The following is a 26,824-nucleotide window of genomic DNA, read 5'->3' on the forward strand; positions in this document are numbered from 1 at the left end:
CCGCCCTCTGGAAGTTAGTATTGTGTCTCCACGGCGTAAACAGCCGACCGCATGAGGATTTCAGCAGATCCTGGAGCAGCACCTGGCCCGCACTGACCTCCCAGCACGGGGTAAATCCAATCATCTCCAGCCACACAGCCAGTGGCAGCTGTTACACTGGGCTCTTTTCCAGAAACGGTCAGAGGGAGGAGAGGAGGAGGAGTGAGAAAGAAGCCTCAGCGATCCCCACCGACACATCGCCGCTGTCAGCTCGCAGCAGATCTGAGTGTCAGCGAGTCAGCGGCTGCTTTCCGGACGGTTTCTCGACTCTGTGTAAAAGTTGGCACTTGGTGTGTCGCGGGGGGAGGCCGCAGGGGAGTGAGAGGAGTGACACAAGAGTGCTCTGTTCGGACCTCCAGACCTTTCCCGTTTTATGTGCCAACACTTGACCTTTGTGTGTGGACCACATGGATCTGTGACTGTGGCTGCCAGACAACAATTGCTGCTGACCTTTAGATTTAGATATGAACTATTTTTTTCTCTCCTTAATTCCTTTCTTCTTTACCTTCAATGGAGAAAATCCTTTTTTGGAACAAAAATGCATACTACGCTTTATTTAATTAGTCAACGCTTGGAGAGAATAATAATAAAAAAAAAAGATAACGTCTCAGATGTGGACACATCACCCATCAGATTAGATCAAGAATGGCAGTGTTTTTGTCTATTGAAGCGACAGTGAAGTCAATGCCAACCATCTGACGGTCCTGCTCAAACAGTGAGGGTACCATTAAACTTTACATCCTCCCTCTTGTTCCCTTGTTACCTCATTTCCTCATGATCACAAACAAGTAGCCCCCCCAGTAAAGTGCTACAGACTTTAATTTGACGTGGAGGTCGTGATCTCTGGAAAGAGACGTCGCTGAGGAGTTTTTGTCCCATTCAGACGCACATGTCAAGTTCCATTTGGCTTGAGAGAAGAGACACACACACACACACACACACACACACACATACACACACACACACACACACACACACACACACACACACACACATCTGCACAGCCAGAGATCTCACAACTGAACTGTTGAAGACGAGAAAGGAGGGAAACCACCTAACAGCTCTGGCTTTGTTTTCATGCTGCTGTTTTAACAAAGGGAGCGATGTTATAAAAGTGACAAATAAATGGAATGCAGCCAGTGCTTTTCAATGCTTATGTTGTATGTTGGTGCTGCAGTTAGTACTGTTTTATTTTACTTCTTTTTCTTCTGTCTGATGATGTGCACCCAAACGCTTTGTGCGCGTGTCTGCATGTCTGCGGGCAGCAGACCAGTGATGAGTCATTCACGAACGAACCGGTTCTGAGGCGATCTTGATTGGGATCCATCCAGTCGCTGTCGGAGTTGATTTAGATTCAAAACGTGTTTTAGTGGTGCGATCATGAAATGTCCAAATAAAATTGGATAAACCAAATTAAAAAAAATACCTTAATATGACACACACACACACACGCACACACACACACACACACATGAACTGAAAATTTAAAGCTAAAAGCTGCTTTTTGTTTGTTTTGCACATTTTTGATTTTCATCTTGTGATGTTTCATTGATGTGTTCCTTCACCCAATAGTTGTATTGGGCTGGGTGTTTGATTTGGTATTTTATTTTGACAGCATTGTGTTCCATGTTGAGTATATAAATAATACACATTAAATACTGCTGATATCATGAACATTACAGTCATTGATTTTAGCACATCATTTGTTCAAAAAATAATAAAGGCAACCAAAACAAATCTAGGGAGCCGCGCGGGAGCCAAAAGAGCCGGCTCTTTTTTTTCTTTTTTTTTAGTGAGCCGAGCCATAAGAACCGGTTCTCTGAAAAGAGCTTGAATTCCCAGCACTAGTGTGTGCGTGCTTGTGTCTGCCAGCAGCAGACAGGTTGCATGTCAGCAGCACATAACGCTCCCCAGCGCCCCCCTCCGGCCTGTAGCGGCACTGCGAGGAGGAGCTGCGCGATCCCGGTGAGAGACCGCCGCTGAAAGAAGGAGACAACACCGCCGTCTGCACCTCAGGTAAGAGAAAAACCCCGTCGACACGCCGCTGTTGAGAACCGAAGCTCACCGCGGTGCACCGGCACCGGAGCCTCGAGGGAGGCGACGCGAGGCGGCCGCGCCGTCAAAACCCTCCATCGGCATTCTCGTCTGACTGTCACTCGGTGTTTTTTTCTGCATGAGGTGGGAGAGGTTGGGCCTCCTCGCGCCTCCACGTAAATGGATGGCACGCGCGGGGGAATGAAATTGCATATTTTCTCCTGCATGCTACGCGCGCACGGATCGAGTCCCAGCCGGTCATTTCTGTGTTTGTATGTGTGTGTTTAGAAAGCGGTCTTTATGTCCTCCATCTTCCCCCTCGGGAAGGTGTTTTTGTTGCAGCGCGAGTCACCTCCTCGGAACCCGCGCGCCGCCGCCGCCGCCGCGTGCATCGCGTGCGTTCCCATCCCGATTTCGAGCGAGCGAACAATCAAGCAAACGTTAAAAAAAATAAATAAATAAAAATAAAACATGTCTCCATCCCTCGCTCCTCTTCCGGAGCAGGTCCCGCGCGTGCCTCCTCGGACACGCGGAGCTTGTCCTCCTCCTCCGCGCGCGATGACAAGACTATAATCCGGCAGAATATTGATATAATCTCATTACAAGAGGTTCCCTGGAGGACAATTGCGCACCTTTTATTGCCGCGATGGTGACCGTGCGAGCACTTGACGAGTATATATCCCCCCCCCCATTTCATTTTGTGTGTCTGTCTGGGGGCGCGCCTGGCTGCGTGCGTGCGTCCCTGCCCGTGATTCTGGATCTTTCCTTTCTGCCGCTAACATCCTACGGGCCCGCACGGTTTCCTTGCACCGTCCGGCCTTGACTGGCTTATAACCTCACATTCTGCATCCGAAGCTCGATGAAATATAAGAAACACAATCATTCCACCAGGCCCATCCCCCCCTCCCCCCACCACCACTGTATTGTTGTACAGCAGTTTGTGCTCTGTGCTGCCGTCCTTGCATCATTTGGAGCAGAGGCTGCTGAGAATCGGAATGATGCGGCGCCTTGTGCGCAAAATGCCAAGCCCATTTTCCCCCCCCTTCTCCAGTCTTGAGGCCCGGCTCGGCCCAGCCCGGCCTGGCTCGGCCCGAACAGCAAAAGAAGCAGGCTGCTTATGTGACACCTCCCGGGGGTAATCCTCCGGGGCTCAGCGGGCTCGATCCGCTCCGATGTGCGGCGGGGGGGGGAGGAGGAGAGGCTTTCGACCGCCATCCAGAACCAAACAAAGGGCTTTTTAGCGCTCCGGGTGGCTGCCGGATGTCTGATGGACGGCAGGGTGAATTCTCTGCGAGTCCACCGGCGCACCTCACCTCTCCTGCTCGCACCTAGCTAGGTTTCTGCACCTAGCGGGCGTGCTTGTGATGTGCAGCCGCTCCGAGCCTCCAGCTGTTCGGGGCAGGAATGCGCAGGCACGCCGCTGACATTTCGGTTCAAGTTCCTGCAGACTCTCCTGTCAGTTTGAAAGACACGCATCAGGGTTTTTTTTTTTTTTTTTTTAATGGAAATCTAGGCTAATGCTTTAATGATTGAGGGATTTAATTTCCTGCGTGGATGCTGGTCAGTGTGCGTTGGCTGTGTTGTTTGTTATGTCCTTGTTGGCCTTTGACACCATTTCCTGCAGTCGCAGTCTGGCAGGCCAAACATCTCTGGGAGAGAATCCACCCAGTGAGTCGGCAGATGCCAACATCTGTCGCAGCCTCTCGCGTCTCATCCAGAGACTGCATGAACTTTGGTGCTCGCAAAACTCTGCAGAGTCACGTAGCCAAAGGTCTGCTGGAGGCCAGGTGTCACAGTGAGTTAGTTTCAGTTTTGTGTTGTGTTGCTGCAGCCCAGAAAGAGAGTTCGACGAGGAGAGCAGACCATCTCTGCTCCAGACGCCTTCTTTTCAGCATTAAAGAATTGTCTTTGTTTTCTACCTGATAATGTGACTGTGGCTCCGCCCACAAGCAGGTCTGGATGATAAACAAGCTAACCTTAAGTCTGAGCACATCCCTGATTCTTTTGATTGTTTTTCTTGTTCATTGTAGAAATTCCACCTCATTAGCGAGTTCTAGTTTTCAGCCAGTAAAGTGATTTTTTAAAATAATTCATCAAGCAGCCAACAACCATTGGCTGCGCAAAGATGAGAGGTTACAAGCGCAGACCAAGGCTCCGGTCCAAAGACGACTGGTTCCAAACCTCTTAGGCTGGCAGAGCCGCCCGCATCGTACAAATGACTGCTAGACACTCCAGCCTCTGTACCAGTCAATCGGATTTACTGTGTCTGACTCAGATATCTGCTCCAGAGTCTGATTGATTGATCCCTCGGTACAATCCATTCTGGCCGAGAGTGAAGCTATTTGAGGGCTTCATTTTCAAATGATCTTTCATTGGATTTATGCTGTTTTTCTGTGTGTTTTCAGTGTCATCTTCATCAGAGACAAGACATCAGGGCAGGCCTTGAACTGCATTCTTGTCCACAATTAAAGGCCCCCATGCTGAGTGTGTGTCTGTATCTGCTGGTGGAGAAACCCTCATATTTTGAATTTCTCCCTGCAGAAACGTCAGTTTGTTTCATTACACCCTGCGGCGGCCCTTATATAACAGACGCCTCCTTCGGAACCACACCCTGCCACCTTTCCACACACACACACACACACACACACACACACACACACACACACACACACACACACACACACACACACACACACACACACACTCCTTCCAGCCCTGAGCTGCCCACATTCTGGAGGTTTGAAATAAGAGGTGGAAAATGTGACCAGGACGTGGGTGTTTGTGTGTGTGTGCGGATGCCGAGCGGGGGTTCCTCCGTCCCTGCGAGGTGCAGCTCACCCCACAGCGATTCAGGCTGAGGGGCAACATGGAAGTGGTGCCCCCCCACTCGCTGCAGGGCCCCCCCCATCACAAAAGGTAGCGGCAGGCTGAGTGGCTGCCGGAGGCTCGGAGAGAAGCTCAGATCGACGAGGAAAGTAGGTCAGAGATGCAGGAGCAGCCGAGCATGAGAGCAGCATCCTCGTCTCTCGGCTGAGCCGCGATCAGCGCCGCTGAGCCATCGCTGCATCGGACCAGTATCGCATTTCCGCGTAGGAATTGCCCCAATTTTAGAAATCTCTTGTTTTAGAAAAACATTAAGCGGAGCAATAAGCGATTTTCATGTAGATTGCCAGATAGAAGGTGATGAAAAGCGGGTATGTGAAGCTCTAGTGGTATTAGAGCGTCACATGACACACCCTCTTTTCTATCCTCCTGTTTACGCAGACGGACCGGTCGCACGTCCATGTTAGCATGTAAATGTATGCCCCAACCCCCTCCATGCCAATCAGAACAACTGCCCTACTGCCATTATAAAGAGTCAGACGCAACCACCACTATATCAAAGCACATGCAAACAAAAGCATGTAGATGTGGAGTAAACGAGCTGGACATGCTAACGTAGCTAAAAGGATGCTGGGCATAACTCTAAATCAGAGGGTCGCCTTCTAATACCAGAATCTAGAGCTCTTGTTACCATGTGGTGTTTCCAAGGGGACAACTATCAGTGACGCACCAGAATCTGACACATAGCAACCATACAGAAGACATTTTGTTTAGTTTTATTATCCAAAATCAGGTAAAATAAACCTAAGCACTTATTTTTGCAGACTTCTGTGTTGGAGGCAGGTTCGTCGCTGTCCAGTTCTGATAAAAAACTGCCCACTTTCCAGCAGTCTGCGGCCAACTAGCTTGTGGTAGTTTCCTGTTTTTGTCGAAGACTCACACTGGTCGTCGTCCAGCGTATTCATAGTCCAGCCCAGCTGAAAATAATTTGAGAAGTGTAGATTTTTTTAAAGATGAATCTGCAATAAAATTAAACTCAATCTTATTCTATTAACTGGCCCATGATGTTAAATGTCCATTGTGTGAAATTTGGCTTGATTTATACATTTTAAATTGGTAAAAGCTTAACATAAATACATTAATATACATAGAGCAATAAGGGTCATGCTTCTAGTTAGCTGCCATCTTGCGCTGTCATTTCTTAAGGAAGCCCATCTGTCAGTGCCCTAAATACGAAACGCGCTGTCGGGCGGGCTTCCTTTAAATTTTCACTCTTTGGACCTTTAAATGGTAAACGTCAAACACAAAGAAATCTCTTTAGATGCCACACCGAGGGCTACAATGTCATTCTGAGACAGATATTTATAAAAAGGCTTTGGTATCCAGAACATCTGTCCTGAAAGTGGGTTGAGCTCCACAAACATTCTGTTTCCATTTAAGAGCGGTAGCAACTGGGAAAGCACACATCTGTCCCACACCAGAAATTGTGTTTAGAGAAATCTGTTGGGCTGAGCAGACACAGTGTGTGTGCAGCACGTGGAGGACTACCGCACCGACGGTCAAGGTGTCCTCCGTTCGGCCCAGCCCATGTTTGAGTTTGGGGTGAAAACCCAGCGTCAGACTGCCGGTCTGGCTGAGTGCTGGCCGCCGCCGCAGCTGCGCCAGCACTGCTGTTGACTTGAGTTCCTCGCCACGCAGAGTTTTTCTCAGCACCCTTGGCCCGGTGCCAGGGTTACATTTTCACACGGCCTTGGGGAGGACCGAGCCCCGTAAGCAGCAGCAGCAGACTTTTTTTCTCCTCCCCCCTCCCTCCCACTTCCGTGGTGAAGCTGCGACAAAAGTGCTGGCATCACATTCCTCTTCTGCAGCAGGTGAAGCCCGCTCACGTCGAGGGTTCCGTCTTCCGGTTTGAACTGGAGGTGTTTTACACCTGTCTGTACAAATGCACGATCCCTCTGCACACACGATGATCCAGTTCTTATCAGAGTTTGTTTGCTCTGCGGCTGTCAAAACATAAAGTTCACGGATGCAGCGCGGAGCAGCGTCTCCGTGTTGGTCCTGGCTGCAGCTTTCTGCTTGTTTGGATTCCGTCATTTGTGACGTTACAATGGCGGTTTTGTCCCAGAGCTTGTGTGCCGAGTGCCGAGGGTCCACCATTCATCGGGCTCTCTATGGGACTCACACACTCACACACACACACACACATCACTCTTCCATTTATAAAATCCTCTGGTATGAAGTGCAGTTTTGTGCGCTTTCAGAGGATCAAACTTGTGTTGGTCTCTATTTTCTTTCATTGCCAACAATGTTTGTCTCTCTGCCTGGTGCCACACCAGTTTGAATCCCTGCCTATTGCGTCTCTGATTAGTCCAGTGAATCGGTGATGGGGTCCGGTGTTGTGCTCATCAGGCGGCGGCGGCGGCGGCAGCGGCAGCTTCCACCATTTGGAAAGACCAGCAGAGCCAATCGGGGCTTTGTGGGTCAGATTAAGAATGGGCTTGTTGTGTTCCTGCGCGAGCGGCAGAGAAATCACTCAAGACAAGGCCACGAAAATGGCGACGCGGGCGCAAGAGATGGAGGCAGCTGCGCGGGTTCCTGTAAGTGAATTTGGAAGGACGGCACATTCTAACAACCTCTAACATTTCCAGTGAGCTTGAGGACATTTGGCAGCGCAGCGAGCTTGATCCCCATTTTCTAACAATGTGAAATCAGCTACCACACTTTGATATTGAAAACAAAAACTAATTATTCAGTGGGTAAATCTTCAAAATTAAGATTAGTATTGTGCTATTTTACTTGAAATAATTGAAAAGCTGCAAATGCATGTTTCAGCTCAGAAACAAATTTAACATGGAACATTGAAAAACGTCTTTGTAGACACGCAAATTGTCTTTTTTTTAAGCGTTTCCTGACTTCATGTGGTTCCTACTTTCTCCCATTCACACCAGCTGTGTGCTGAATGTGGAAGGCTGTTAAAACATCCAAGGTCAGGAGATGTGACATCCCACAAAAGGAAAGGTCGCATAGCAGAGCGGAGGGTGTCTGCAGAGTGGAGTTTTACAGGCACCGGTAACCACGGAAACTGGCCAGGCGTCGCTCTTTGCCTTGGAGTGACGTCTGAGTCGAGTGCAGCTCCGTTGTTGTCAACCGTGGCTGTTAAGCAACAGCACATAGTCGTTCTACTTTAAAATCACACTTTCAAAATCATTTTTGTCCCTATTCATTGACTGGTAACAGAGAGAGCGGCTGTCCTGTCATTGACTGTGTCTGGCTGGCCTTGTATAGGAATAAATGACTTTGGTCTCGTGCCCAGCACCCTGTTGCGGGGACACACCTGTCCAGTCTGCACAGGGCCCAGTCGCATGGTCCTTTACCAGGCTGTTCAAAGACAGTGGCTGGGTAGCCATTCCCTCATTAGTCAATCAGTCAATCCTGTAGAAGACTGTGAAATGAGTTTCTAAGATAGAAAAGGAAAAATTGTTTGCACCGAAGTTGAATTAGTGTTTCCAACTTAACTGTGTTTTTTTAGGACTTACATGGCAGCTCAGTTGCTTAGATTTCAACCTTGAAATCTCACTCTTGCAACTTGGCAGCTTCCAATAGGAAGTGTTTTCAGTCAGTCCTTAAAATCCACTTAAGCAGTCGGCCTCTTGCACAAACAAAGAGGGACAAAGACAATCAGCACCGTGCATCTCCCTCTGTCATTAACATTCAGTCACTAATGAGCAAATGATTGAAAACCTAAAACCGAAACCTGAACCACAGCGCCACCAGGGGGAGATGGAGTTGCTTTGGCTCTTGTGTCGTTTATAAAATATTATCGCATTATACTTTGCATGATATTGGATTACTATGATAATAATAATAATAAACAGTATGTGGGTCCCAGCAGGAGGTCTGAGAGATTACAGCCACTGGTGGGCGCCAGTGCCGCGCTGCAGCCTCGGGATCCGACGAGCGCGCAGCGTCGCACAAGTCACAGAACGAGCAGTTCGCACACAGCCGCCGATCCCACCCCCCCCCCCCCCCCCCCCCGAGCTCTCTCATCACCGCGCGTCTGCGTGTATTAAACACAAAATATGATTCAAACTGGAAAAAAAAACCCAACCCTCTGCTGATGTAACCCAAAGCCTTGAGCTTAATCTAACATGTAATCCTCTTAATGTGAGATTTGATGCCGACCTTGTTTTGTGTTTGTGTTGACTCACGAGCCACCGCATCGACAGCGTGAAACACCCGGCGTTTGTTTAGGAAGTGCGGCTTATCTGGACGCCGTGCACATGTTGCAGGACGGGACTATTTTTACCCGTCCGGGTGGCTGTAACGTGAGCCGCCGGCGCCACGTCAGCTCGTATAAATAACCTCCTCTCGCAGTCTGTTTACGCTGACGGACGGCGTCCTGAGGATCTGTCAAGTGCGCCGTGCTTTGCAAAGGCGGCTTCTGATAGCGGTCACGTGACGTCGGTGTGTCCTCCTTGCAGCCTGACCTGCGACCGGCCATGGACTACGTGAACAACGCCTCCAACAGCTACGGCTCCGGAGACGCCATGAGCTCGTCCCTGGCCAACATGAGCCTCGGCGACCAGCACCAGAACGGAGTCCAGACGGGACACCGGAGCCCCGGCGACGTCAAGATGAAAGGTCAGAGGGCGTCAGGAGGGCGTGTGTGTATATGTGTGTGTGGGGGGGGGGAGTCCAAGTTGTTGTCTACTTGATGCTGTGCCACCGGACATAAGCCCCGATGACGTCACTCATTAACTGGCAGCCGTTATGTCACAGAAGGCAGCTCTGCTCTCCTCGCCCACTGGACTGCTGCTTACGTAAGGTGACGGACAATCGAGACGTTTTTTGGGTTTTTTTTTGGTCAGGCTGGCGTGGGGGGCGGATCAGCCAAAAAAAACCCGCCAAATAACCAATTTGCAGCAAGTCTTTGTTGGGCTGAACAAACCCTGCTTGTCCCTCAGAAACCTGGGTTCATTTTATGAACGAGCATCAATTATTGCTGCGGGTTTTGTTAAATAGGTGGGCAGGGGTCAGAATTGTTGCACCGTGTGTGGGAAATAAACTTTAGCTTCTCGGATATGATGACAAGAATGGAGCCCAGCTGATTTGCTGTGTCATTCCTTGTGGAAATTATAGATATTATAAAAGGGGCTGTTTTTATTTTCTGACACAGATTCCAAAAGATTCTTCCAGTTGGAACAGATTCTGAGAAAAAGAGGCTGTGCTAGTTATTTATTTATTTTTAAATCCTGTTTTACATAATAGACAGAAGACATGCGTGACTGCAGCTTTGACTCTGATCCATAATCCAGACGTGGCTCAGAATGAGCATCGTTGGCTCGGCAGACAGACAGACAGACAGACAGTGTTTGTTGTGTCTCACTGGTTTCTTCCCTGCCCTCCTCGGTCAAACCACCGTGGCCTTCTAGTTCGTAGCCTAGCCTTCCCCAGTTTACAGCCCTCGTTAGTGCAGTCGTTCTCCCCGTTCCCCATCCTCCAGTGCACAAACAGGAAGCGGCGCGCTGAGCCGGGGCCGTCCGCAGGGACGGACAGAGCGTTTGTCAGCGGCGAAAAGCAGAGTGAGTATCATGGTTCCCGCCGGAGTTCAGCTGAAAGCGTGACACTTGGATGGAGAGTGTTGACTTGATCACTTGTGCTGTTGAAACTCAGTTTGGCTGATCTCAACCTGACTTGCAGTTAAAGGTGAAGTGTGTAATATTTGGACATTTTGAAGAAGAAACAGCAACATCAAGTGGTTACATTTTAGATTGCAGCGTTTTTCACTCTCCCTCCCCCTCCTGAGCTTGCCAGTGAGCTACGGTGGCCTGCACACCCAAACCTGGATACCATGTCCACCTTCTTCTTTGTTGGTTTATTTGAAGATGCGAGCGTTCACCCTAATTACCAAACACACTGTCAGACGACTGGATTGTCCACACTGGGCTTCCTTAGTAATATGGCAGTGCAAGATGGCAGCTAACTGGGGGCCTGACTCTGGCTCTATGTATATTCTTACATATATGTGAGAGCTGTTCTAAGGGTAAGGAAACCAAATGGCTTTTATTGTACTGCTGCTACACTTTTATTAATGTATTTATGAGCAGTATTGGGCTTTTACCAAGAAGAAAATCATAAATCAAGCCAAATCTTACACACTGGACCTTTAACTCTTCACTTCACAGAGAGCGAGACAGAGCAGAACTGTGTCTCTCCAGCAGAGGGCAGTGCCCACGATGACGAGGCACTCACTGGTACGCCGCGCTGCCTGACGCCTCGCGAACGCCAGAGAACACGCTAACCCTTGTCTCGCATGTTTGGGTTTGCAAGCAGGATATCGTTTCACGTTTCCTTCATTTGGAATAACTTTTCCCTTTTTTCCCCACTGTGGTAAAATTAGAAGCGTCTCAGTTTGACGGCGCTTAACGCTTCTTGGTTTGCTTTGCTTGCGTGTTCATGTTTTCTTTCTAAAAACCTGCTTTTTAGTGTGATATTAATAGCCTGGGGTGGTTCATCTGTGCTGTCACCGCCAACAGAAAGCGCAATGTAAAGTCTATTGTTCCTCCGGACCCAGGCGGAGGATAAAGAGCGTCTCTGCTCTGTGCTGACAAGAGTAAGCCGCAGCAGCACTCTGGTCTTTGATCAGCAAAGCAGTGAGAGGCGGACGGTCCGGAGAGTCCTGGAATAAAATGCCAGCGGGGTCAAGAGGTCTCCTTGATCTCTTTAGCGCGCTAAACATGAGGAACGGCACAAGTGACCCGCTGCAGGAGGGTTCAGCAAACATGGGAATCAGTCAGATTAGAGGCAGATCCAGGCTCCAACTTCTGACTTTAGGTTTTCTTGACCGACTTGACGTTTATCCTGCTGCAGAGGCGCCGGTGGACAAAGTGGCCGTTGAGGCTGAGCTCTCTCAAACAGAGAGCGCCGCCCTTGTGGACGAGGCGCCGCCCGGTATGACGTCGAGCTCCCGCTGCTCCTCGGCTGCTTCCGCTTGATCTTATTTTATTTTATTTTATTTATTTATTTTTGCAGAGATTTGAACCAGAGGATCGCACATACCCACTGAAGGCTACTGATAGCTTCACCTAGCTTAAGGACTTGTGGTTTCTGCCAGTTAAAAGACAGTTTTCCCTCTGAATTAATGATTGCATCTGTCAACTTAAGCGGCGAATATGATTCAAGGATATTTAGTCAGTTAGTGTCTTTGTGGATAATGAAAATGCCAGTAAAAGTATTTTTTATTCCCATAATCCATCTGGAAATTATAATTATTTTCTCACATGAAAGGTCACATTAAGGAAAAACTATTTTGGCAGTTGGCTCAATCGTCATTTATATTGTCGCCCCAAGACCCAAAGAAAATAATTAAAATTGTCTGTTTTCAGTCAAGAATAGTTAGTATGTAACTTTTTAATAGAGGATGCTCATTCAAACGGCCAGTGTTCATACAAATACTGTGGCTAATACACAAAATAGCCATTAGGGACAAAAACAAAGCCGCTGAAACTGTTGCTGAACTCTTGATTAGTTCTGCCTGACAGTGATGGATGTGCGATCAACTCTGCAAGACTCACCTTTAAATCTCAGTTTCATTTTGAAAACAGGGTGCAGCTCACCACCGCTTTCCTTTTAGCAGCAATGACGCATTTTTTCTCCTTCTGTTTTTATGTTTGGGTTTGCTCTGCAGCTTGGTTCTTCTATTTTTCTTTAAATGCTTGCCCAGCAGATTTAATCGGCACCTCCGGCACGATCAAAAGCTCCGCCAATGTCTGTGTTTTCCAAAAGGAGCAAAAGAGACGGCCGCACTGCGGTCTGTCAGCCAATCCAGTGGCTGATTTAGGGCCTTAGTGATGCGTTAGACAGACGCAGCGCTCCCTGTGGTTGGAGGATGCCAGAGTAACGTTAAAAACAGCTGCTGTACCAGCTGAGGTGCTGGCACTTGCACAACCTCTCTGACTCACACACAGTCATGTGACTGGCGTGTGTTTATTTATTCATTCCTCCGACATATTCAACACTTGTGTTTGCTTCCTGCTTTAACCGACGGCTGCGCGTTGGCTTTGCATCGATTCCTTTTGCACAGAGTGGATGAATTCATCAGTTATGAGTGATTAGCTGCCATTCCCTAACGTGTCCTCTGTCTGTCTCCTCATGTTTCCGCAGCAGGGGGAGTGGCTTCAACAGGTAGGCTCCTCCATTTCTTCTATCGATCGCACTTCAACCTAATGTATGACGCGTGATAGTCAGAAATGAATGCAGCCGTCAGGGGCCAAATACAGAATTCCCCATCAAGTGTTCTTTCAGGATTCATTACATCTTGTTTTATTCATTTTGGATAATTTTTTCTTTTTTAGATTAAATTAAGTCTGAGTTTGTCGACATTCTTTGCAGTCTTACAGAGGATGAATAGAAAAAGGGGAGTTCTGCCTTTCAAGTGAGAGCTGATCATTATCATGTGGTGATCAGAACTGAACTTGTCCAAGGCTTAAGAAAAACAGTCATCTGAATTCAATGGGCACTTGAGTGGCATAGGTAACTGATATTAAATTCACTATGAAAAAGTTTGAGATTATTAAATATTGTGAAGCCACGTACAAGCTCGGTACTTTTAGTGCTTGTATAGTATATATATTATATTTTTTACACTAAAAATGGCTCAATGCTGGCTCATATGTTTTTAGGGAGCCGCAGCACAGGAAGACTGACTGATTTGCATAAACCTCCTGCAGTGGAAACATATTTCAGGGGCCTGTTGTTGATTATGATTTTCACCAGAATGCATCGTCTGTTTGTCACCCCAGCGTGATGCATTCACTGTCCATTCCACGTTGTGTTTTCCATGTCTCCTTGAGTTCTCTGGTTCCCAAGACACATCAACTCTTCCTTTTGTTCACTCTTCACTTTTTTTCCTTTCACTCTTAGTCATATCTTTAGTTTTGCTTTCAATGGGGAGATGGAAACAAGTGCTGTGACTGTCACCATTAATCTGCTTTCCAAACAAATTAGAGGGGCCCGATTCGGGGGTCGGTGCCGAGTTTGCGTGTGCGGCCGACGGACGGCAGCCCGCTGAAGACGGAGCTGCTGGGGAGGGCATTGACCTAGCAGGAGCGTCAGAAAACGAGGCGTTGGAGGAGTGTGGGGAAAAGCTGAGCTCCCCCCTGTGGGCCTCTGAAGACCTGGCCCGCAGCGCGGAGATGCAGCGGGACGACGCGGCCAGCAGGGGGAGCCCTGAGTGGAGCGGTGCCGCGGACTCCCAGCGGGCCATCAGCCTGGACGCCTCCGAGTGCCTGGCGGAAATTAACAACCCGGCGCTGGTCCGCAGCTCGGCCCTGGAAGACCTGAGCGCCATCGGGGACAAGAGCGCGTGGGAAGAGCGGGAGGGAGAGGAGCTGTTCTGCGAAGGGACTTCAGAGGGCGCTGTTCCTGCGTCCCATGACACTCCGAGCCCTGAAACGCGCGTCCAGCAGCTTCCAATCGCGACAGATTTGTCCCCGTCTGATCCCGACTCGTCGGACGTGGAGCCAAAAGCTCCCCGGGAGAACATTTCCCAGAAGGCCGCGGTCCAGTCGGAGGGAGCGCCGGCTGTAAACGGCGACAGTGACTCACCGATGGCCGACGTTTGTCGTGACTCAGACTCGAGGGGCGGCGACGTGCCTCAGGGCGCCGAGCTCCAGAGAGGCAGCCCTCAGAGTTCCCCCGCCAGAAAGTCTCTGGTGCCGGTTCCCATTTCCAAAGGTCTGTTTGCTGTCACACTCACCGAGTTGAGCGCCCTCCTTCAGTTCCACTGCTTTTATTTACAGCGCAGCTTCTACTGTGTGTTATGCTGCACCTTCCCCCTGAGAACCAAAAAAAGCAAAAAAAGAACCTCTTCCCATGGACTCTAGAACCCGAGGAGAAGCTTGTTGTCCTCCCTCCCCACTTTCGCTTTTGGTTTCATTGCTCCATCGCTGCTCACTCTTCCCGCCATGCAGCCCCCCCCCCTTTCCCTCTCACCCCCCCTAAATTTTCACATTGGTTGTTTTCATTTGTTTGTTTTTTGTTCACACGAGCACTGTGTGTCGCCGCGCATGCCGCATTCATTCTTTTCCTCTAACATCACCCACTGGGAATGTGTTCGAGCACTGACCTGCAGGTCTCTAGATCACTTGGATGGCGGCTTTAAAGGAGGAATTAAAGACGTTCAAAAAATTCAAAAGTGTGTCGGAAAGTTTAAATCCTGCTCTTTGTCTCCCGTGTCTGTAGCCCAAGCGAAGATGGATAATGGCTCCGCGGATAAGGTACGTGGCTGAGAACCCGTCGGAAGTGAGTCGCACGTACTTTGGGGAAACTTTAATCGCAACTTGGATCCTATTTGTGGAGCTTTGCTCGTCTGTTTGAATCACTTCTTAAGATTTGGGAGGAAGGCTGCAGCAGAGGAGGAGGAGGAGGGGTCAGAGAGGACGTAGGTTCCATTGCAAGGTCTTCTGGGAATACTGGAATTATCTTGCTTCTGTCAGGTTTTACCTTCGAATAAAATTGGGCTTTTTTTTCCTTTTCTTTTCTTTTTTTTTTAGCAACAATAAGTCATACTAAACTAAGATAAACTGATGATGTCCATCAACCTCTAAGGACAAATGACCTGCACACAAAGAAGATGCAGTAACCCAGTTCAAGGACAAAGCAGCTGTGACGTCACCGTCCTCCTGTAGATTAAGTTTTGTGTTTCGCAACCAAATGATATTGCTGTGTATCTTTGCTGACTGGGTTATTACACGTCTCTGTTGCCCAGGCAGTCTCTTCTAACTTTTTTATGGTCTGTATATAAATGTATAGAGTTGACATGCTGATGGATTATCACCACAGATTTATTTCACATGTCCATCTGGGGAAGAACCAGTGGGAAATGTGGGAGGTTTGTTCAGATAAATGGGAAGGTGACTCAATGGACCTTTCTGTCAGTCACACTAAAGCTTTCCTATTGATTAAAATTCCCGGTTTTGTCTATAACGTTTTTTTCTGATTAGTCCAATTGCTCTCTGACCCGCTGAAAAGCACTCAGGTTCTAGACATTGAAGAATTATGTCGTGCAAAGTCAGACTGGCAGAAGCGATGACAAAAGCTCTGTAAATAAGATCCAAGTTGTAAGAGAAGCAGTGAAGCTTTTTCCTTTTCCTCAAACCATTCTGTTCCATTTGTTTCATCATCACTGTCTGTAGCACTTTGTTTTTGTTTTTTCATTTATTTCCCTCATCTTCATGGCATAAAGAGCCAAACCTCCACCAAACCAACCTCTTCCCTTAAAAGACCGTCCGTGGTCGCCAAGGGCAACAAAACAGCCGCTGACCTTGGAGACGGCCTCAGCTCCATCCCTGTAAAAGCGGGCGGCGCCGGGCCTGGGCAGCCTGCAGTAAGTACAGGTCTGAGTGTTGGCGAGACTACAGTGTAGACCGGAGCTCAACCTCACCACTGCACCCTGTTTGAATGCACACCAAACCCTGACTAACCCCCGGCTGGGATTTGGTCATTTGTCCCGTCAATCAAAGCCCTCCACAGCTTCACTGCTCTCGGCTCTCACCCGTCTCCCACTTGGCTGCTGTTCCAAAGCCGTTTCATGAATCGGCTGTTGTTTCTCTGCAGGGTGCCGGAGCAAAGTCTCAAGCTGCTGGAGCCAAAGGTCCTGCCAAAACTTCAGCTCAACCAGGTACCGGCTCCATTTGTCTTCCCCGTTTGGTTTTCATCTTTTGCACTCTTGATTGACCTCTTTGTTACTTGAAACTTTGCTTATCATGTGTCATATTTTTATATACAGCTAGTGCCAAGAAAGCTCCCACTCCAAAAAGTGATAAAGGTAAAAGTAGAAGCAGCTAAGACGCATGACCCATCAATCAGGGCTCACGTGGTCACTTGGCGTAGTGTAGCAGAGCCACAGTGTGATCCGCTGCCGTCGGATCACACTTGGCAGACTTCCAGCTAACAGAGCTTATTTCTTTACCCCTCTCCTTCTAAACTCATTTTAGTTCCCTCTGCCTTTGTCCGTTGCCCTGTTCTGAACCTTCTGACCTGCCGCCTCGTCCAACAGACACCCACAGTGGAGAGAGCAGCCCCGGCGGCCCCAAGTCCCCCTCGTCCAAGGCCGAGATCAACAAGGTGAAGAAGGTGGCCGTGGTGCGTTCCTCTCCCAAGTCCCCCGGCTCTCTCAAGACTTCCCGGGCGCCGCTGGCCGCTGCGCCCATGCCTGACCTGAAGGGCGTCAGGTCCAAGATCGGCTCCACAGACAACTTGAAGCACCAGCCGGGAGGCGGGAAGGTAACCGACCGTCGCTCCTTCAACAGGCTCTCACACCTGCACAACTTCAGTCTGTAGTTTGAGTTGGTTGTTGTTGGCAAATTGGACCTTTAGATCAGCGTTTCTCAACTGGTGGTTCGCGACCCATGATTGGTTCGCAGCTTTGTGGGATATTAAGATATATATATTTAGAGAGAAAATATTTGGCGTTTATTTTGCAGGACACACAATTCAATTCAATAGTTTCCATCATTTATTTCCTAGACATAGGAAGTGGGCGAGCATTTGCATTTATATGAACTAAATTTGAGTGGCGACGTCATGAGAAGGAAAAATTGTGGGTCCTGAGGCTCCACCAGGTGAGAACCACTGCTTCAGATCCTGTGTCTTGGTCGAATCACCTTCACCAATCACAAAGTGGAGGAAGGTCCTCTTCAGCTACAATCATCATAATAGTCATTTACAGAGTGATTCAATGCATTGTCTCTGCCTACTGCAGTTGCAAACAGGTCTTGATGAGTGGAAGTGTTTTCTTTTATAATTGGTCGACATTATGAATCTCTCATTTGAAATTCTAAAGAGTCCAAACATCATCCTCATTATTTGAGCTTTGTCCACTGAATGTTTTGTCTTTCTGTCATTTTTTTTAATCAAAATTGAAAAAATTGCTTGTGGACTTAAAACTCTCATCTGCATTTTGACATTTTGTGTGTTTCCTGCTGTTTTTGTGAGGGTTTTTTGTGTCTTGGTTATTGTGTAAATGTTGGTCTGTTACCTCTAGTTATTACTGCTTGTGATATTTTGTAAAAGCGTATTTTTTTAATCACACAGATTTTCATTCATGAGATTAAATGAATTTAGATAAATAGAGTAGCACAATTTTGGAGACAGAGCGTTTGTTGGGGTTAGCTCTAACCCGATGACACATCTGCACCCTCCACACCCTGCATGCGTACACAAACAGAGGGCCAACGGCTGTTTCTGAGCAGTGGCGGTACACAGAGTGGACACAAGTACTGTGTCTTTACCCTTCGTTGCCAGAAGGGAGCCTGAAAAGCACTTCCTGATGGAATCAGACCCAGAAAATTTACTCTTGAAGTCTGTTAAGATGGTTCCTGCCAGTAAAGAGGCTCAGTCCTCTTGCCAGGAGCGCCTGTGTCCACAATGGCCCGCCGCCGCCGCTCCTGACACAGTCTGTTGCTCTCAGGCCTCGAGCTCGTGTGTGGAAGCCTTGGTCTGCACTGCGCAATCTAAAAGATGACGTTTTCACTCTTCCAGGTTCAAATCCTTGATCAGAAGGTGGACTATAGTAGTGTGCAGTCTAAGTGTGGCTCCAAAGGCAATGTGAAACATGTACCCGGTGGCGGCAATGTGAGTAACTGAGGGATGAACTCAACACCAGACTCTTGAGTATCTCTGCAGTTATGATCATCAAAACCAGCGATTTGCAGAAGCAAAGTGTGCTCTCCGCTCTCCTTGTTGCTCAGAAGACGGACGTCCGTACGGTGAAAACACTAGTGATCACTTTCACTCTCAGTTTCAATAGGACTCCTACGTTCTTGCATTTAAAACAGATCAGGATGCATTTAACCCAAATCAGCTGTTTTAACCATGAAAGCTGGCATCTATAATCTTTAATTGATTCATGTGTGTTCAGTAATTTGTAAAGTTAAAGGAGAGCGTTAATGTCATGACATATTTGTATGAGATATTTGTTGTTTGTTTTAAAAAATGATTTAAGTCTAACAAAGCTATCTTGCTAATTTACGTCTTATTTTATACATAAATACACCTCTTCAGACCGTCTCAGTCATTTATTTATTTTGCCAATCAGCAATTATATCTCTATACATTAGAGAGGTTGGCTCACAGGCATATGAAGATTTGTTTAGATGTTTAAAACATAAGATGTTTTTGTGTTTTATTATTTTTTGTGTCGCTTTTATATTTTCATAATGTTTTACTTGTCTCATTTATTGTATTTTGTGCGCATCACGAGCGCTTCGTCTTACATGGTGACTAAACAAAGACAAACAAGCTAAACTTACTAACTAATTGAATGACGTGTCAGAATTATGGATGGCAGCTTTTAATGAAACTGACCATTTCACATCTCACTTCCTCCTACTGGGCTGATCTCTTCCTGTGGAGGAGGCCTACCTTGCTGTGGCTGACAGATGATTGTGTGTTGTTCTGTCGCCCCCCCCGTCACAGGTCCAGATCCTGGACAAGAAGTTGGAACTGGGCACCGTCCAGGCTCGCTGCGGCTCTAAAGACAACATCAAACACACACCCGGTGGAGGAAAGGTTAGCGATCTGTGCTCCATGATTTTAACTCAACTCTTCGGTTTTTCTCTCTCAAAGTAGTTTGATTCCTTCTTGACATGTGGAGGAAACATGTAGAACAGAAACAAGAGCTCAGCTCCTTTTTGCGTAGCTGTTGATGTGCCACGTTGTTGGTGGCAGCGTCACTGCTTTTCTCTTGATTAAAGGGACACAATGCAGGACTTTAGAAGAAGACATACTAGCTGAGCTACCAGATTGCTAAAATGTTAGCAACAAACACTGGCATTAGCATATAAAAACACTTTATTTTAATGTGCATTATGGGATATGTTAATGTTACTCATTACTGGAGAGGGCGCTAAAACTTTTTACGTTTTACTACTTGTCTTTGATCTATCCAAGTGCACGCCGCTGAGTTAGCTGCTGAGTTTTACTGCTAATGCTAATCTAGGCCTTAGCCTTGCTGTTGACTGTCTGCATCCTTTCTGATCGCACTAAATTGAACTATGTTGGTTTAGCGTCATCATAAATCATGGAATACAATTCCCTTTGTCAAAATAAGATTATTATTTTGAGTATTATGAAGAGAACATACAGACCTTCAACAGCTAGCTGAGTTGGTATTGACCCTGCCAAGGTGTCCTGCATGGTGTACTTTTAAGGCGAGGCTGACTTCCTGTCTGTACACAACTGTCCCAGTCTGACGGTGGCCTTACCTCTGTACTTTTCCAGGTTAAAATACTTGATGAGATGGTGGATTATAGTAGTGTGCAGTCTAAGTGTGGCTCCAAAGACAATATGAAACATGCGCCCGGAGGTGGTAATGTGAGTAATGGAGTGTTCTCCTCACTGGGGGAGTCCTGAGCAATTTCTAATCCTCTTGTTTTGTTTTGCTTTTTTGTTTTGAAATAAAGCTTAAAAAGCCCCCCCCCCCTCGCCCTATTCAATCACTCTTACCTGGTTAAGATCTCATTCACCCCCTCAACCCACACCTCACCCACCTGGAGCCTCGGACTCACCTCTCCAACTGCTCATTTTCTCTCTAGAAATGGTCCTCATTAGCCTCTCGGCTACCAGTGATCGCCGCCCCGACGATAACCACGTCTTCTTTCCCCACATATCAACTTTCCAGGTGCAAATTCTTGATCAGAAGCTGGACTTGAGCAGTGTGCAGTCCCGCTGCGGCTCCAAAGATAATATAAAACATGTGCCCGGTGGTGGAAATGTGAGTAAACGCAGAGTGCTGACGGCGGGTGGCCCAGGTCTCCTCCTGTCGCTCTGTCCTGAATGCATCCTCACCACAGCCTTGCACGAACTCTCCTCTTGTGTGTGTGTGAGAGACTGCCAGCACTCTGTTGACACCCCTTATTAACAGTTTTTACCACACACAGCCGTGAGCATTTTCACCCACCACCCCGATAACACGCAAACCGCACTAGTTTCCCATATGTAGCATTAACACGTTGGTGGATCAGAACAAAATTCTGAAAGTTTGGCTCAGCTGAGCCATGTCATGTGACGCGAGCTAGTTTGATTAACAGCAATACAGATGTGTCTGCATCAGGAGTGGGTAGACTTTGAGAGCCAAGTGGAAATTTTTATTTATTTTATTAATGAATTTTATTTTATTTGATAAAGGGGGGCAACATACATTAATGTAACATTTTTCTTTCAAAAAATGTAAATGTCCCTAATTCTAGCGTAAAGCTAAAATTGGGTAAAAAAATATATATTGATACAGTGATCTGATCATCTGAAATTGATACAGTTCAATAATTCTCTTTAAAAAAAATTTAATTAAATATGATATTATAAATCTAAAATATGTTCATAATTAAAAATAAATATAACATAAAATATGTTATTGCTTTTTGATATAAATATTTTTTACTAGTTTACTAATATTTGTGAATGGCCATCACCAAAATGAATTCCTTTATATGCTTAAGCTTTAGAACAAATACAACAAAAAATGTTGTATTTGTAAAAATATATATATATATATATTGTATGAATAATTTTATACATTTTGAAAAGAAACTGTATTTTAGTCAACTTCAAGGAATTTTTTAATTGTTTTGGTAAAAACCTTCAGCGTGTTCAGTGGCTGCGTTAGAGTGACTGAATAAATGTAACAATCTTTCCTAATGCTCATGGTCTGCTGTAACCTCGATGAGTCTGTCTGCCCTCCTACTCATCACCTTGACTGTGGTCCAAACCATCACCACCAGAACCCCGGCCTCTGTGACGGTGTGCATGTTGGTGTGGTGATCCGTAACCCCGGTGGAGACAAAGCTAGACGAGGTGTCCCTGCTTGCTAACAAAGATCGTCTGTACTCGTCCTCTCCCGGGTCGCGACCTGAGTGCCAACTGAAGCGCCTTGTGTGCAGAGTCAGTCAGCCGTGGCGGCTCAGGGGACAGCTTCACTTTCTCCACTTTCCTTTGACGCTCGCATTATAATCTACGGTCCAAACTGTAACATCTCTCTATCTGATCTATCACCTGTCTATAGGTTCTCTCATATCTCCCCATGTACGCCATCTAATCCCTGGTTGCGGGGGACTAACAGCTCTGGGATCAGTTCCTCCGTAGCTGCATGCTAACCGGACTCCTCTCAGCTTTGACCCCTGAATTGATTTGCTGTTGCCGCTGTTTCTTGTTTCCCCACTCCAGATTCAAATTGTGCACAAGAAGATCGATCTGAGCAACGTGACGTCCAAGTGTGGATCGAAAGGCAACCTGCACCACAAACCAGGTGAGTCTGCGTGCAGCGTTCAGGCCCTGCAGACAAAAGGTTTCCCAGAGACCTGCTTCAGATGAAGGCTCATGATTTATTTTTCAGAAAGCCTCGTGAATCCATGGCTGCTGCAACCAAAACCAACCTAAACTACTGAAGATTTTTTAAATTGAACTAATCCTGACCCTGAATGAAAGGAGAGCCTGGTTGGGTCTTCCTCCTCTCTCCTGTCCCTGTACTGTCCACTGCCTGACCTCGTCTCTGCCTTGCTGCTCCTCAGGTGGTGGAAACATCGAGATCAAACACGAGAAGCTGGAGTTCAAGGTTCAGTCAAAGATCGGCTCTCTGGACAACATCGGACACGTCCCTGGCGGAGGACAGAGAAGGGTCATTACACTCAATACACCCCCACAGTACACAGCCAGTCAGGGCCTGCAGTCTGCACAGACTGAAAAGGGTTTCCCCTAAAACCATTTAGCTGTTTTTACATTGTTTCTTTTGTTAAAGCATTTCATCCACAGACATCCCTTATTTTCAATCCCTCTTGAGTTCAAACGTCCATCTTTCCATCATTGTTCACATTGTTTTCTTTAATTCCAGCCATTAAGTTGCTTTTCTTTCCCCATGAATTTTGTTGCACTTTTGATTTCCGTTGGTGTGTGTTTCTGTTGCATGCACCTGTCACACCCTCCCACCACCACCACTACCACCACCACCACCCGTGCAGAGGGAGAAGGGGAAGGAAGCTGAGGGCAGCCCCTCCCTCCCCTCCCCAGCTCTCACCCCCCCTCAGTCACCTCAGACTGTCCCATCAGAACCCAACACCCCCATCCTGACCAACCCCCTCATAAAGATAGAGGACTCCTGTAAGTACGCACACTCGGTCGCACCAGGGTGTTTGCTCCATTGGGATGGACATCAGTGTGAAAAACACTTCCAAATTACAAAATTACAATAGGATTTCTTACTGATTGTTGTTATTATTATTATTATTATTATTATTATTATTATTATTATTATTATTATTATTATTATTATTATTATTGTGTTTCTGGAAAACTATTTTTTGAAAAAGCTTTATCACTGTCATTGCCGTGAGATGCAATAAAACACTGGTAAGAGAATTGCACACATTTCCCCAACAATCCATCAATAGTATACACATTATTGTTAGCATTTACATGTTTCCATGGTAGCTTCCGTCTTCCACAGAAGGTCACCTGGGTGGTGTTGCGCCTCACACAACACCACCCAGGTGACCTTCGAAACAAATGTAGGTACAAAAAAAGCATCTGAAAATAGTCACGTGTCTGTTATAAAAGAAAAGCACTAATAAATAGGTATTTATAGTGTATTTTTATGAATGATTTAACATTAATAACAATGTCTGTAAAGGTTCTCAGTCGTCCAGTTATTGACCTGACCGTCAGGATTAATAATTATATTGAAATATATAGAATTCCTTTCAGGAAAACGTTTCTCGTTTCGCATAAACCTACATTTTAAATGCTGAAGAGGTCACAAAGGCCCATTAACATGAGAGGAGCTGACACAGATGAGTTCTTGGCTTTGAACACCAGGGGGCGCCCTGCACCACCCACCTTGACGGTGACTGTCAATGTGGCCCCTCCACAGATTGAGAGCCACAAGCTGAGCTTCCGTGAGTCGGCCAGGGCCCGCACTGACCACGGCGCCGAGATCGTCTCGCTGGAAGACTCCCCGCAGCAGCTGAGCACCGTCTCGTCCTCCGGCAGCATCAACATAACCGACCCCCCCCAGCTGTCCACGCTGGCCGACCAGGTGTCCGCCTCCCTGGCTAAGCAGGGCTTGTGAACGCCCCTCGTCCACCCTCCTCTCTCTTAACCCTTCCTCTTCCCTCCTCCTCCTCCTCCTCCACCACATGTAGGGGAGTCGTGATGCCTTCCTCGTTACTTTCACAGGACTTTTGTTGTTTGTTTTTTTTTGTTTTCTTAGCAAACCCATCACCGTCGACCCTTCACTAACCTGTACAACAGTTCAAGGTGTCACCTGTAGAGGTAAAAAAAAACAAACAAACATGTAAGGAAAGAGGCAGACATGTACCTTTTTTTTCTCTCTGTGCTCTTTTCTTTTGCTATTTCTACCTTTTGTAATCTCCTTTATGAGACGGAGCGAAACCCTTCCTGTGAAAATGCTCATCTTAAGCGACTTCTTCTTTTGTTTGCTTTCAAAGTAGAACACGCAACATTGTGGCGGAGTGTCAGAGCAAAGGGGGGAAAGTTACAGTGCGCATTCAGAGGATCAAAACACGTCCGTAGCAAAAGTAGTTTGTTTCAAAAAAAAGAAGAAGAGGAGTTTCGAAAAGAAGGGAAGCAAACTGGCTTTCCGACCTCATCGCTGTCTTTGCTTTGCGTAAGTGGCCGACGCCTCCAGCTGCTGCTGCTGCAGGAGTGTGAGCTGGGTTTAAAAAAGAAAAGAAAAAAAAAACACTGCTAGAGTAGAAGAAGTTCGGTTTGTGTTGGGCACAGTTTTATAATCGTACTCTGTGGATATGACATGTATTTGATATGAAGAAACATTTGTATCGTGCCTGCTGCTGTCAGTGTTTCTATCACTTTTTCTTTCGTCACTGCTCTATCGTAGAAATGCTTCAAGAAGTTAAAAAAAATAAATAAATAATAACCTGTAAGTCAAAGTATGAGATTGAAAATGGCCAAAATTCTACTAAGGCTGCCAGGTCGCCATAGGGAAAATACTCACAGCGGTGGTTGATCAGTGTTCTAACGGTGAGAATCAAGCTATCTTAGCTGTTAGCTTCGGTGCTAAGCTCGTAACAGTATCAGCAACAATTTGTTAACCAAGTCGTGCATTTTGACTTTTTGGTTGCATTGTGTCACTTTAAAGGTTGACAAAGGGGACATTTGAATGGATGTGACTGTCTGACTGCTGAGCGGACGGACGGTGGAGGGAAAGACGCAGCCAAGTTGACACACAGGGGCAGCGCTGACTGCCGGTTCGGCCTGATGGTGTAGAAGCGTTGGGTTCACTCTCAGACAGGACGGTTGGCTAATTGTGAGGGGACGCAAAGTGTATGGACATTTGGGGAGGTGGTGGAGACTCGGAAACGACAGAGTCAGGAGTACAGAGCGCACAACACAGTGACGTATTTGCTTCAAAATAAAATTGCGTGGTATGATGATAAATTCCAACCTAACCACAGTAAATTGTTAAAAAAAAAAACAAACAAAAAAACAAACAGACAGACAGGGCGTCCACATTCGTTTGGCCGCGTCAGTATTTTGTCCAAAATCTAGTGTTCCGTCTTCTGGAGCGTTTTGAGTCGATCCAACTCGATTTCCTCCGACATTTTCCCGCCTAAGTGTTTCACCGCCCCGCGTGCTCAGCGACCCTGCCGACTCTCACTGTTTTTCTCGCGTTAACGGGGACGAAGCGGCTTCTTGCATGCAGCTTGTTGCCTCCGTGGTCTCTCGCTCGCTCTCTACTTTCACTTCATATTACCTGAGGTTGTTTTTTTTTTGGGGGGGGGGGGGGGGGGGGTGGATGCGACAAACTGTTTCAGAGCTGAATTTAAACCGAGATAAATTAGCCTGATTAGCTCCGACGGTTACACGTCCCAAATAACAGGGGAGGGGGGGTGTTTGCGACATTATGCATGCTAGATTCTTTTCACCGAGTCGACCACATTAGTCTCTTTAGACGGAACGCTGAGAGGGTGGGAGGGGCCAGGGGAGGTGTTAGTCGTGGCTCCTCCCACTAGGGGGCGTGTTTGTGCCGCAGCGGTCGGATGGTGTCTTCTGCAGTAACATTATAGAAGGAAACTCGTCACCACCCTTTTTATTTTCTTTCAGTTACTTCTGACGCTGTACAGTTGTGGAAATGTGATTGTTCTCGTTCGTGCATTTTATCGATAACCGGTTAATGATGATTCTCGTTGCTGTATATGTGTATTTGAAAATAAATGCTATGAAGTCACGGTGGTCAAGACTCGTTAATGACAGCTGCTACCATGAAACATTCGCAGGGAAAGAATGTCAGAGGAGAGCGTGCAAAATAATTGGATTTCAATGTGTATATATCTTGAATTAAAATGTGTCTATTAAAAAAAAAGAAAAAAAGAAAAGCCGTCACCTCACTGGTGATAGTGTGCCGCCTGGTGGCCCAGCGGAAAAATGCACTCAGCATCTTGCCCGTTACAATGTCGGTTTAACAATTAAAGCTCAACATACTGTTTGTTTGGAATAATGAAATAAAAATCAATGTGTGCTCACTTGGGTGATTATAATGTGTGTCTTTGAACAGAAACCATAAATCTGACAAAGAAAAAGTATAATGTCCTATCCGGGAGTTGCCCAACTTTTCCACGCTGTTTCCCCACAAACAGCATTAGCTTCTGGCTGGGGACCCCCTTCACAAATCATCAAACAAGGCTATACCATATTTAAAGAAACATTGAGTTTTAAGATTTTCTCATTGCTTTTATGCGCTATTTATTATTAGCTCTATTATTTAATTTAGTTACATTTGTTTAGAATAAGAATACTATCAACTTGTCAATAATTGTGACTATTTTCTGTATGGCTGTAAAGCCAAACTTAATGTATGCTGGGTCTTTGTTAGCAATTTTTCTTCTTAAAAAAAAAA

General features: G+C 46.7%; 1 protein-coding gene across 14 annotated transcripts; it reads left to right on the top strand.

The window, feature by feature from the left end:
* Nucleotides 1-1,895: 1,895 nt before the first annotated feature.
* LOC142893951 (uncharacterized) lies at nt 1,896-26,156 on the top strand. Of its 14 annotated transcripts, XM_076034974.1 has the most exons (19): nt 7,366-7,493; nt 9,378-9,537; nt 11,082-11,150; nt 11,767-11,847; nt 13,060-13,080; nt 13,903-14,631; nt 15,139-15,173; nt 16,142-16,282; nt 16,513-16,576; nt 16,685-16,723; nt 16,955-17,181; nt 18,439-18,531; nt 19,375-19,467; nt 20,179-20,271; nt 20,579-20,671; nt 22,120-22,201; nt 22,464-22,570; nt 22,911-23,049; nt 23,819-23,959. In XM_076034974.1, exons 1-19 carry the CDS (start codon nt 7,389-7,391, stop codon nt 23,821-23,823), a joined length of 2,376 nt encoding a protein of 791 aa, XP_075891089.1. In that variant the 5' UTR covers nt 7,366-7,388; the 3' UTR covers nt 23,824-23,959. The 14 variants fall into 14 exon arrangements, with proteins under 14 accessions (XP_075891093.1, XP_075891089.1, XP_075891086.1 ...); XM_076034978.1 differs by lacking the exons at nt 7,366-7,493; nt 22,911-23,049 and adding an exon at nt 1,896-2,055 and having other exon boundaries at nt 23,819-26,156; XM_076034971.1 differs by lacking the exon at nt 22,911-23,049 and having other exon boundaries at nt 23,819-26,156.
* Nucleotides 26,157-26,824: the final 668 nt, after the last annotated feature.

The sequence above is a fragment of the Nelusetta ayraudi genome, unplaced genomic scaffold (assembly GCF_046127955.1).
Source record: "Nelusetta ayraudi isolate G7.1 ecotype Tasmania unplaced genomic scaffold, CSIRO-AGI_Nayr_v1 ptg000042l, whole genome shotgun sequence".
NCBI classification, from domain to species: domain Eukaryota; kingdom Metazoa; phylum Chordata; class Actinopteri; order Tetraodontiformes; family Monacanthidae; genus Nelusetta; species Nelusetta ayraudi.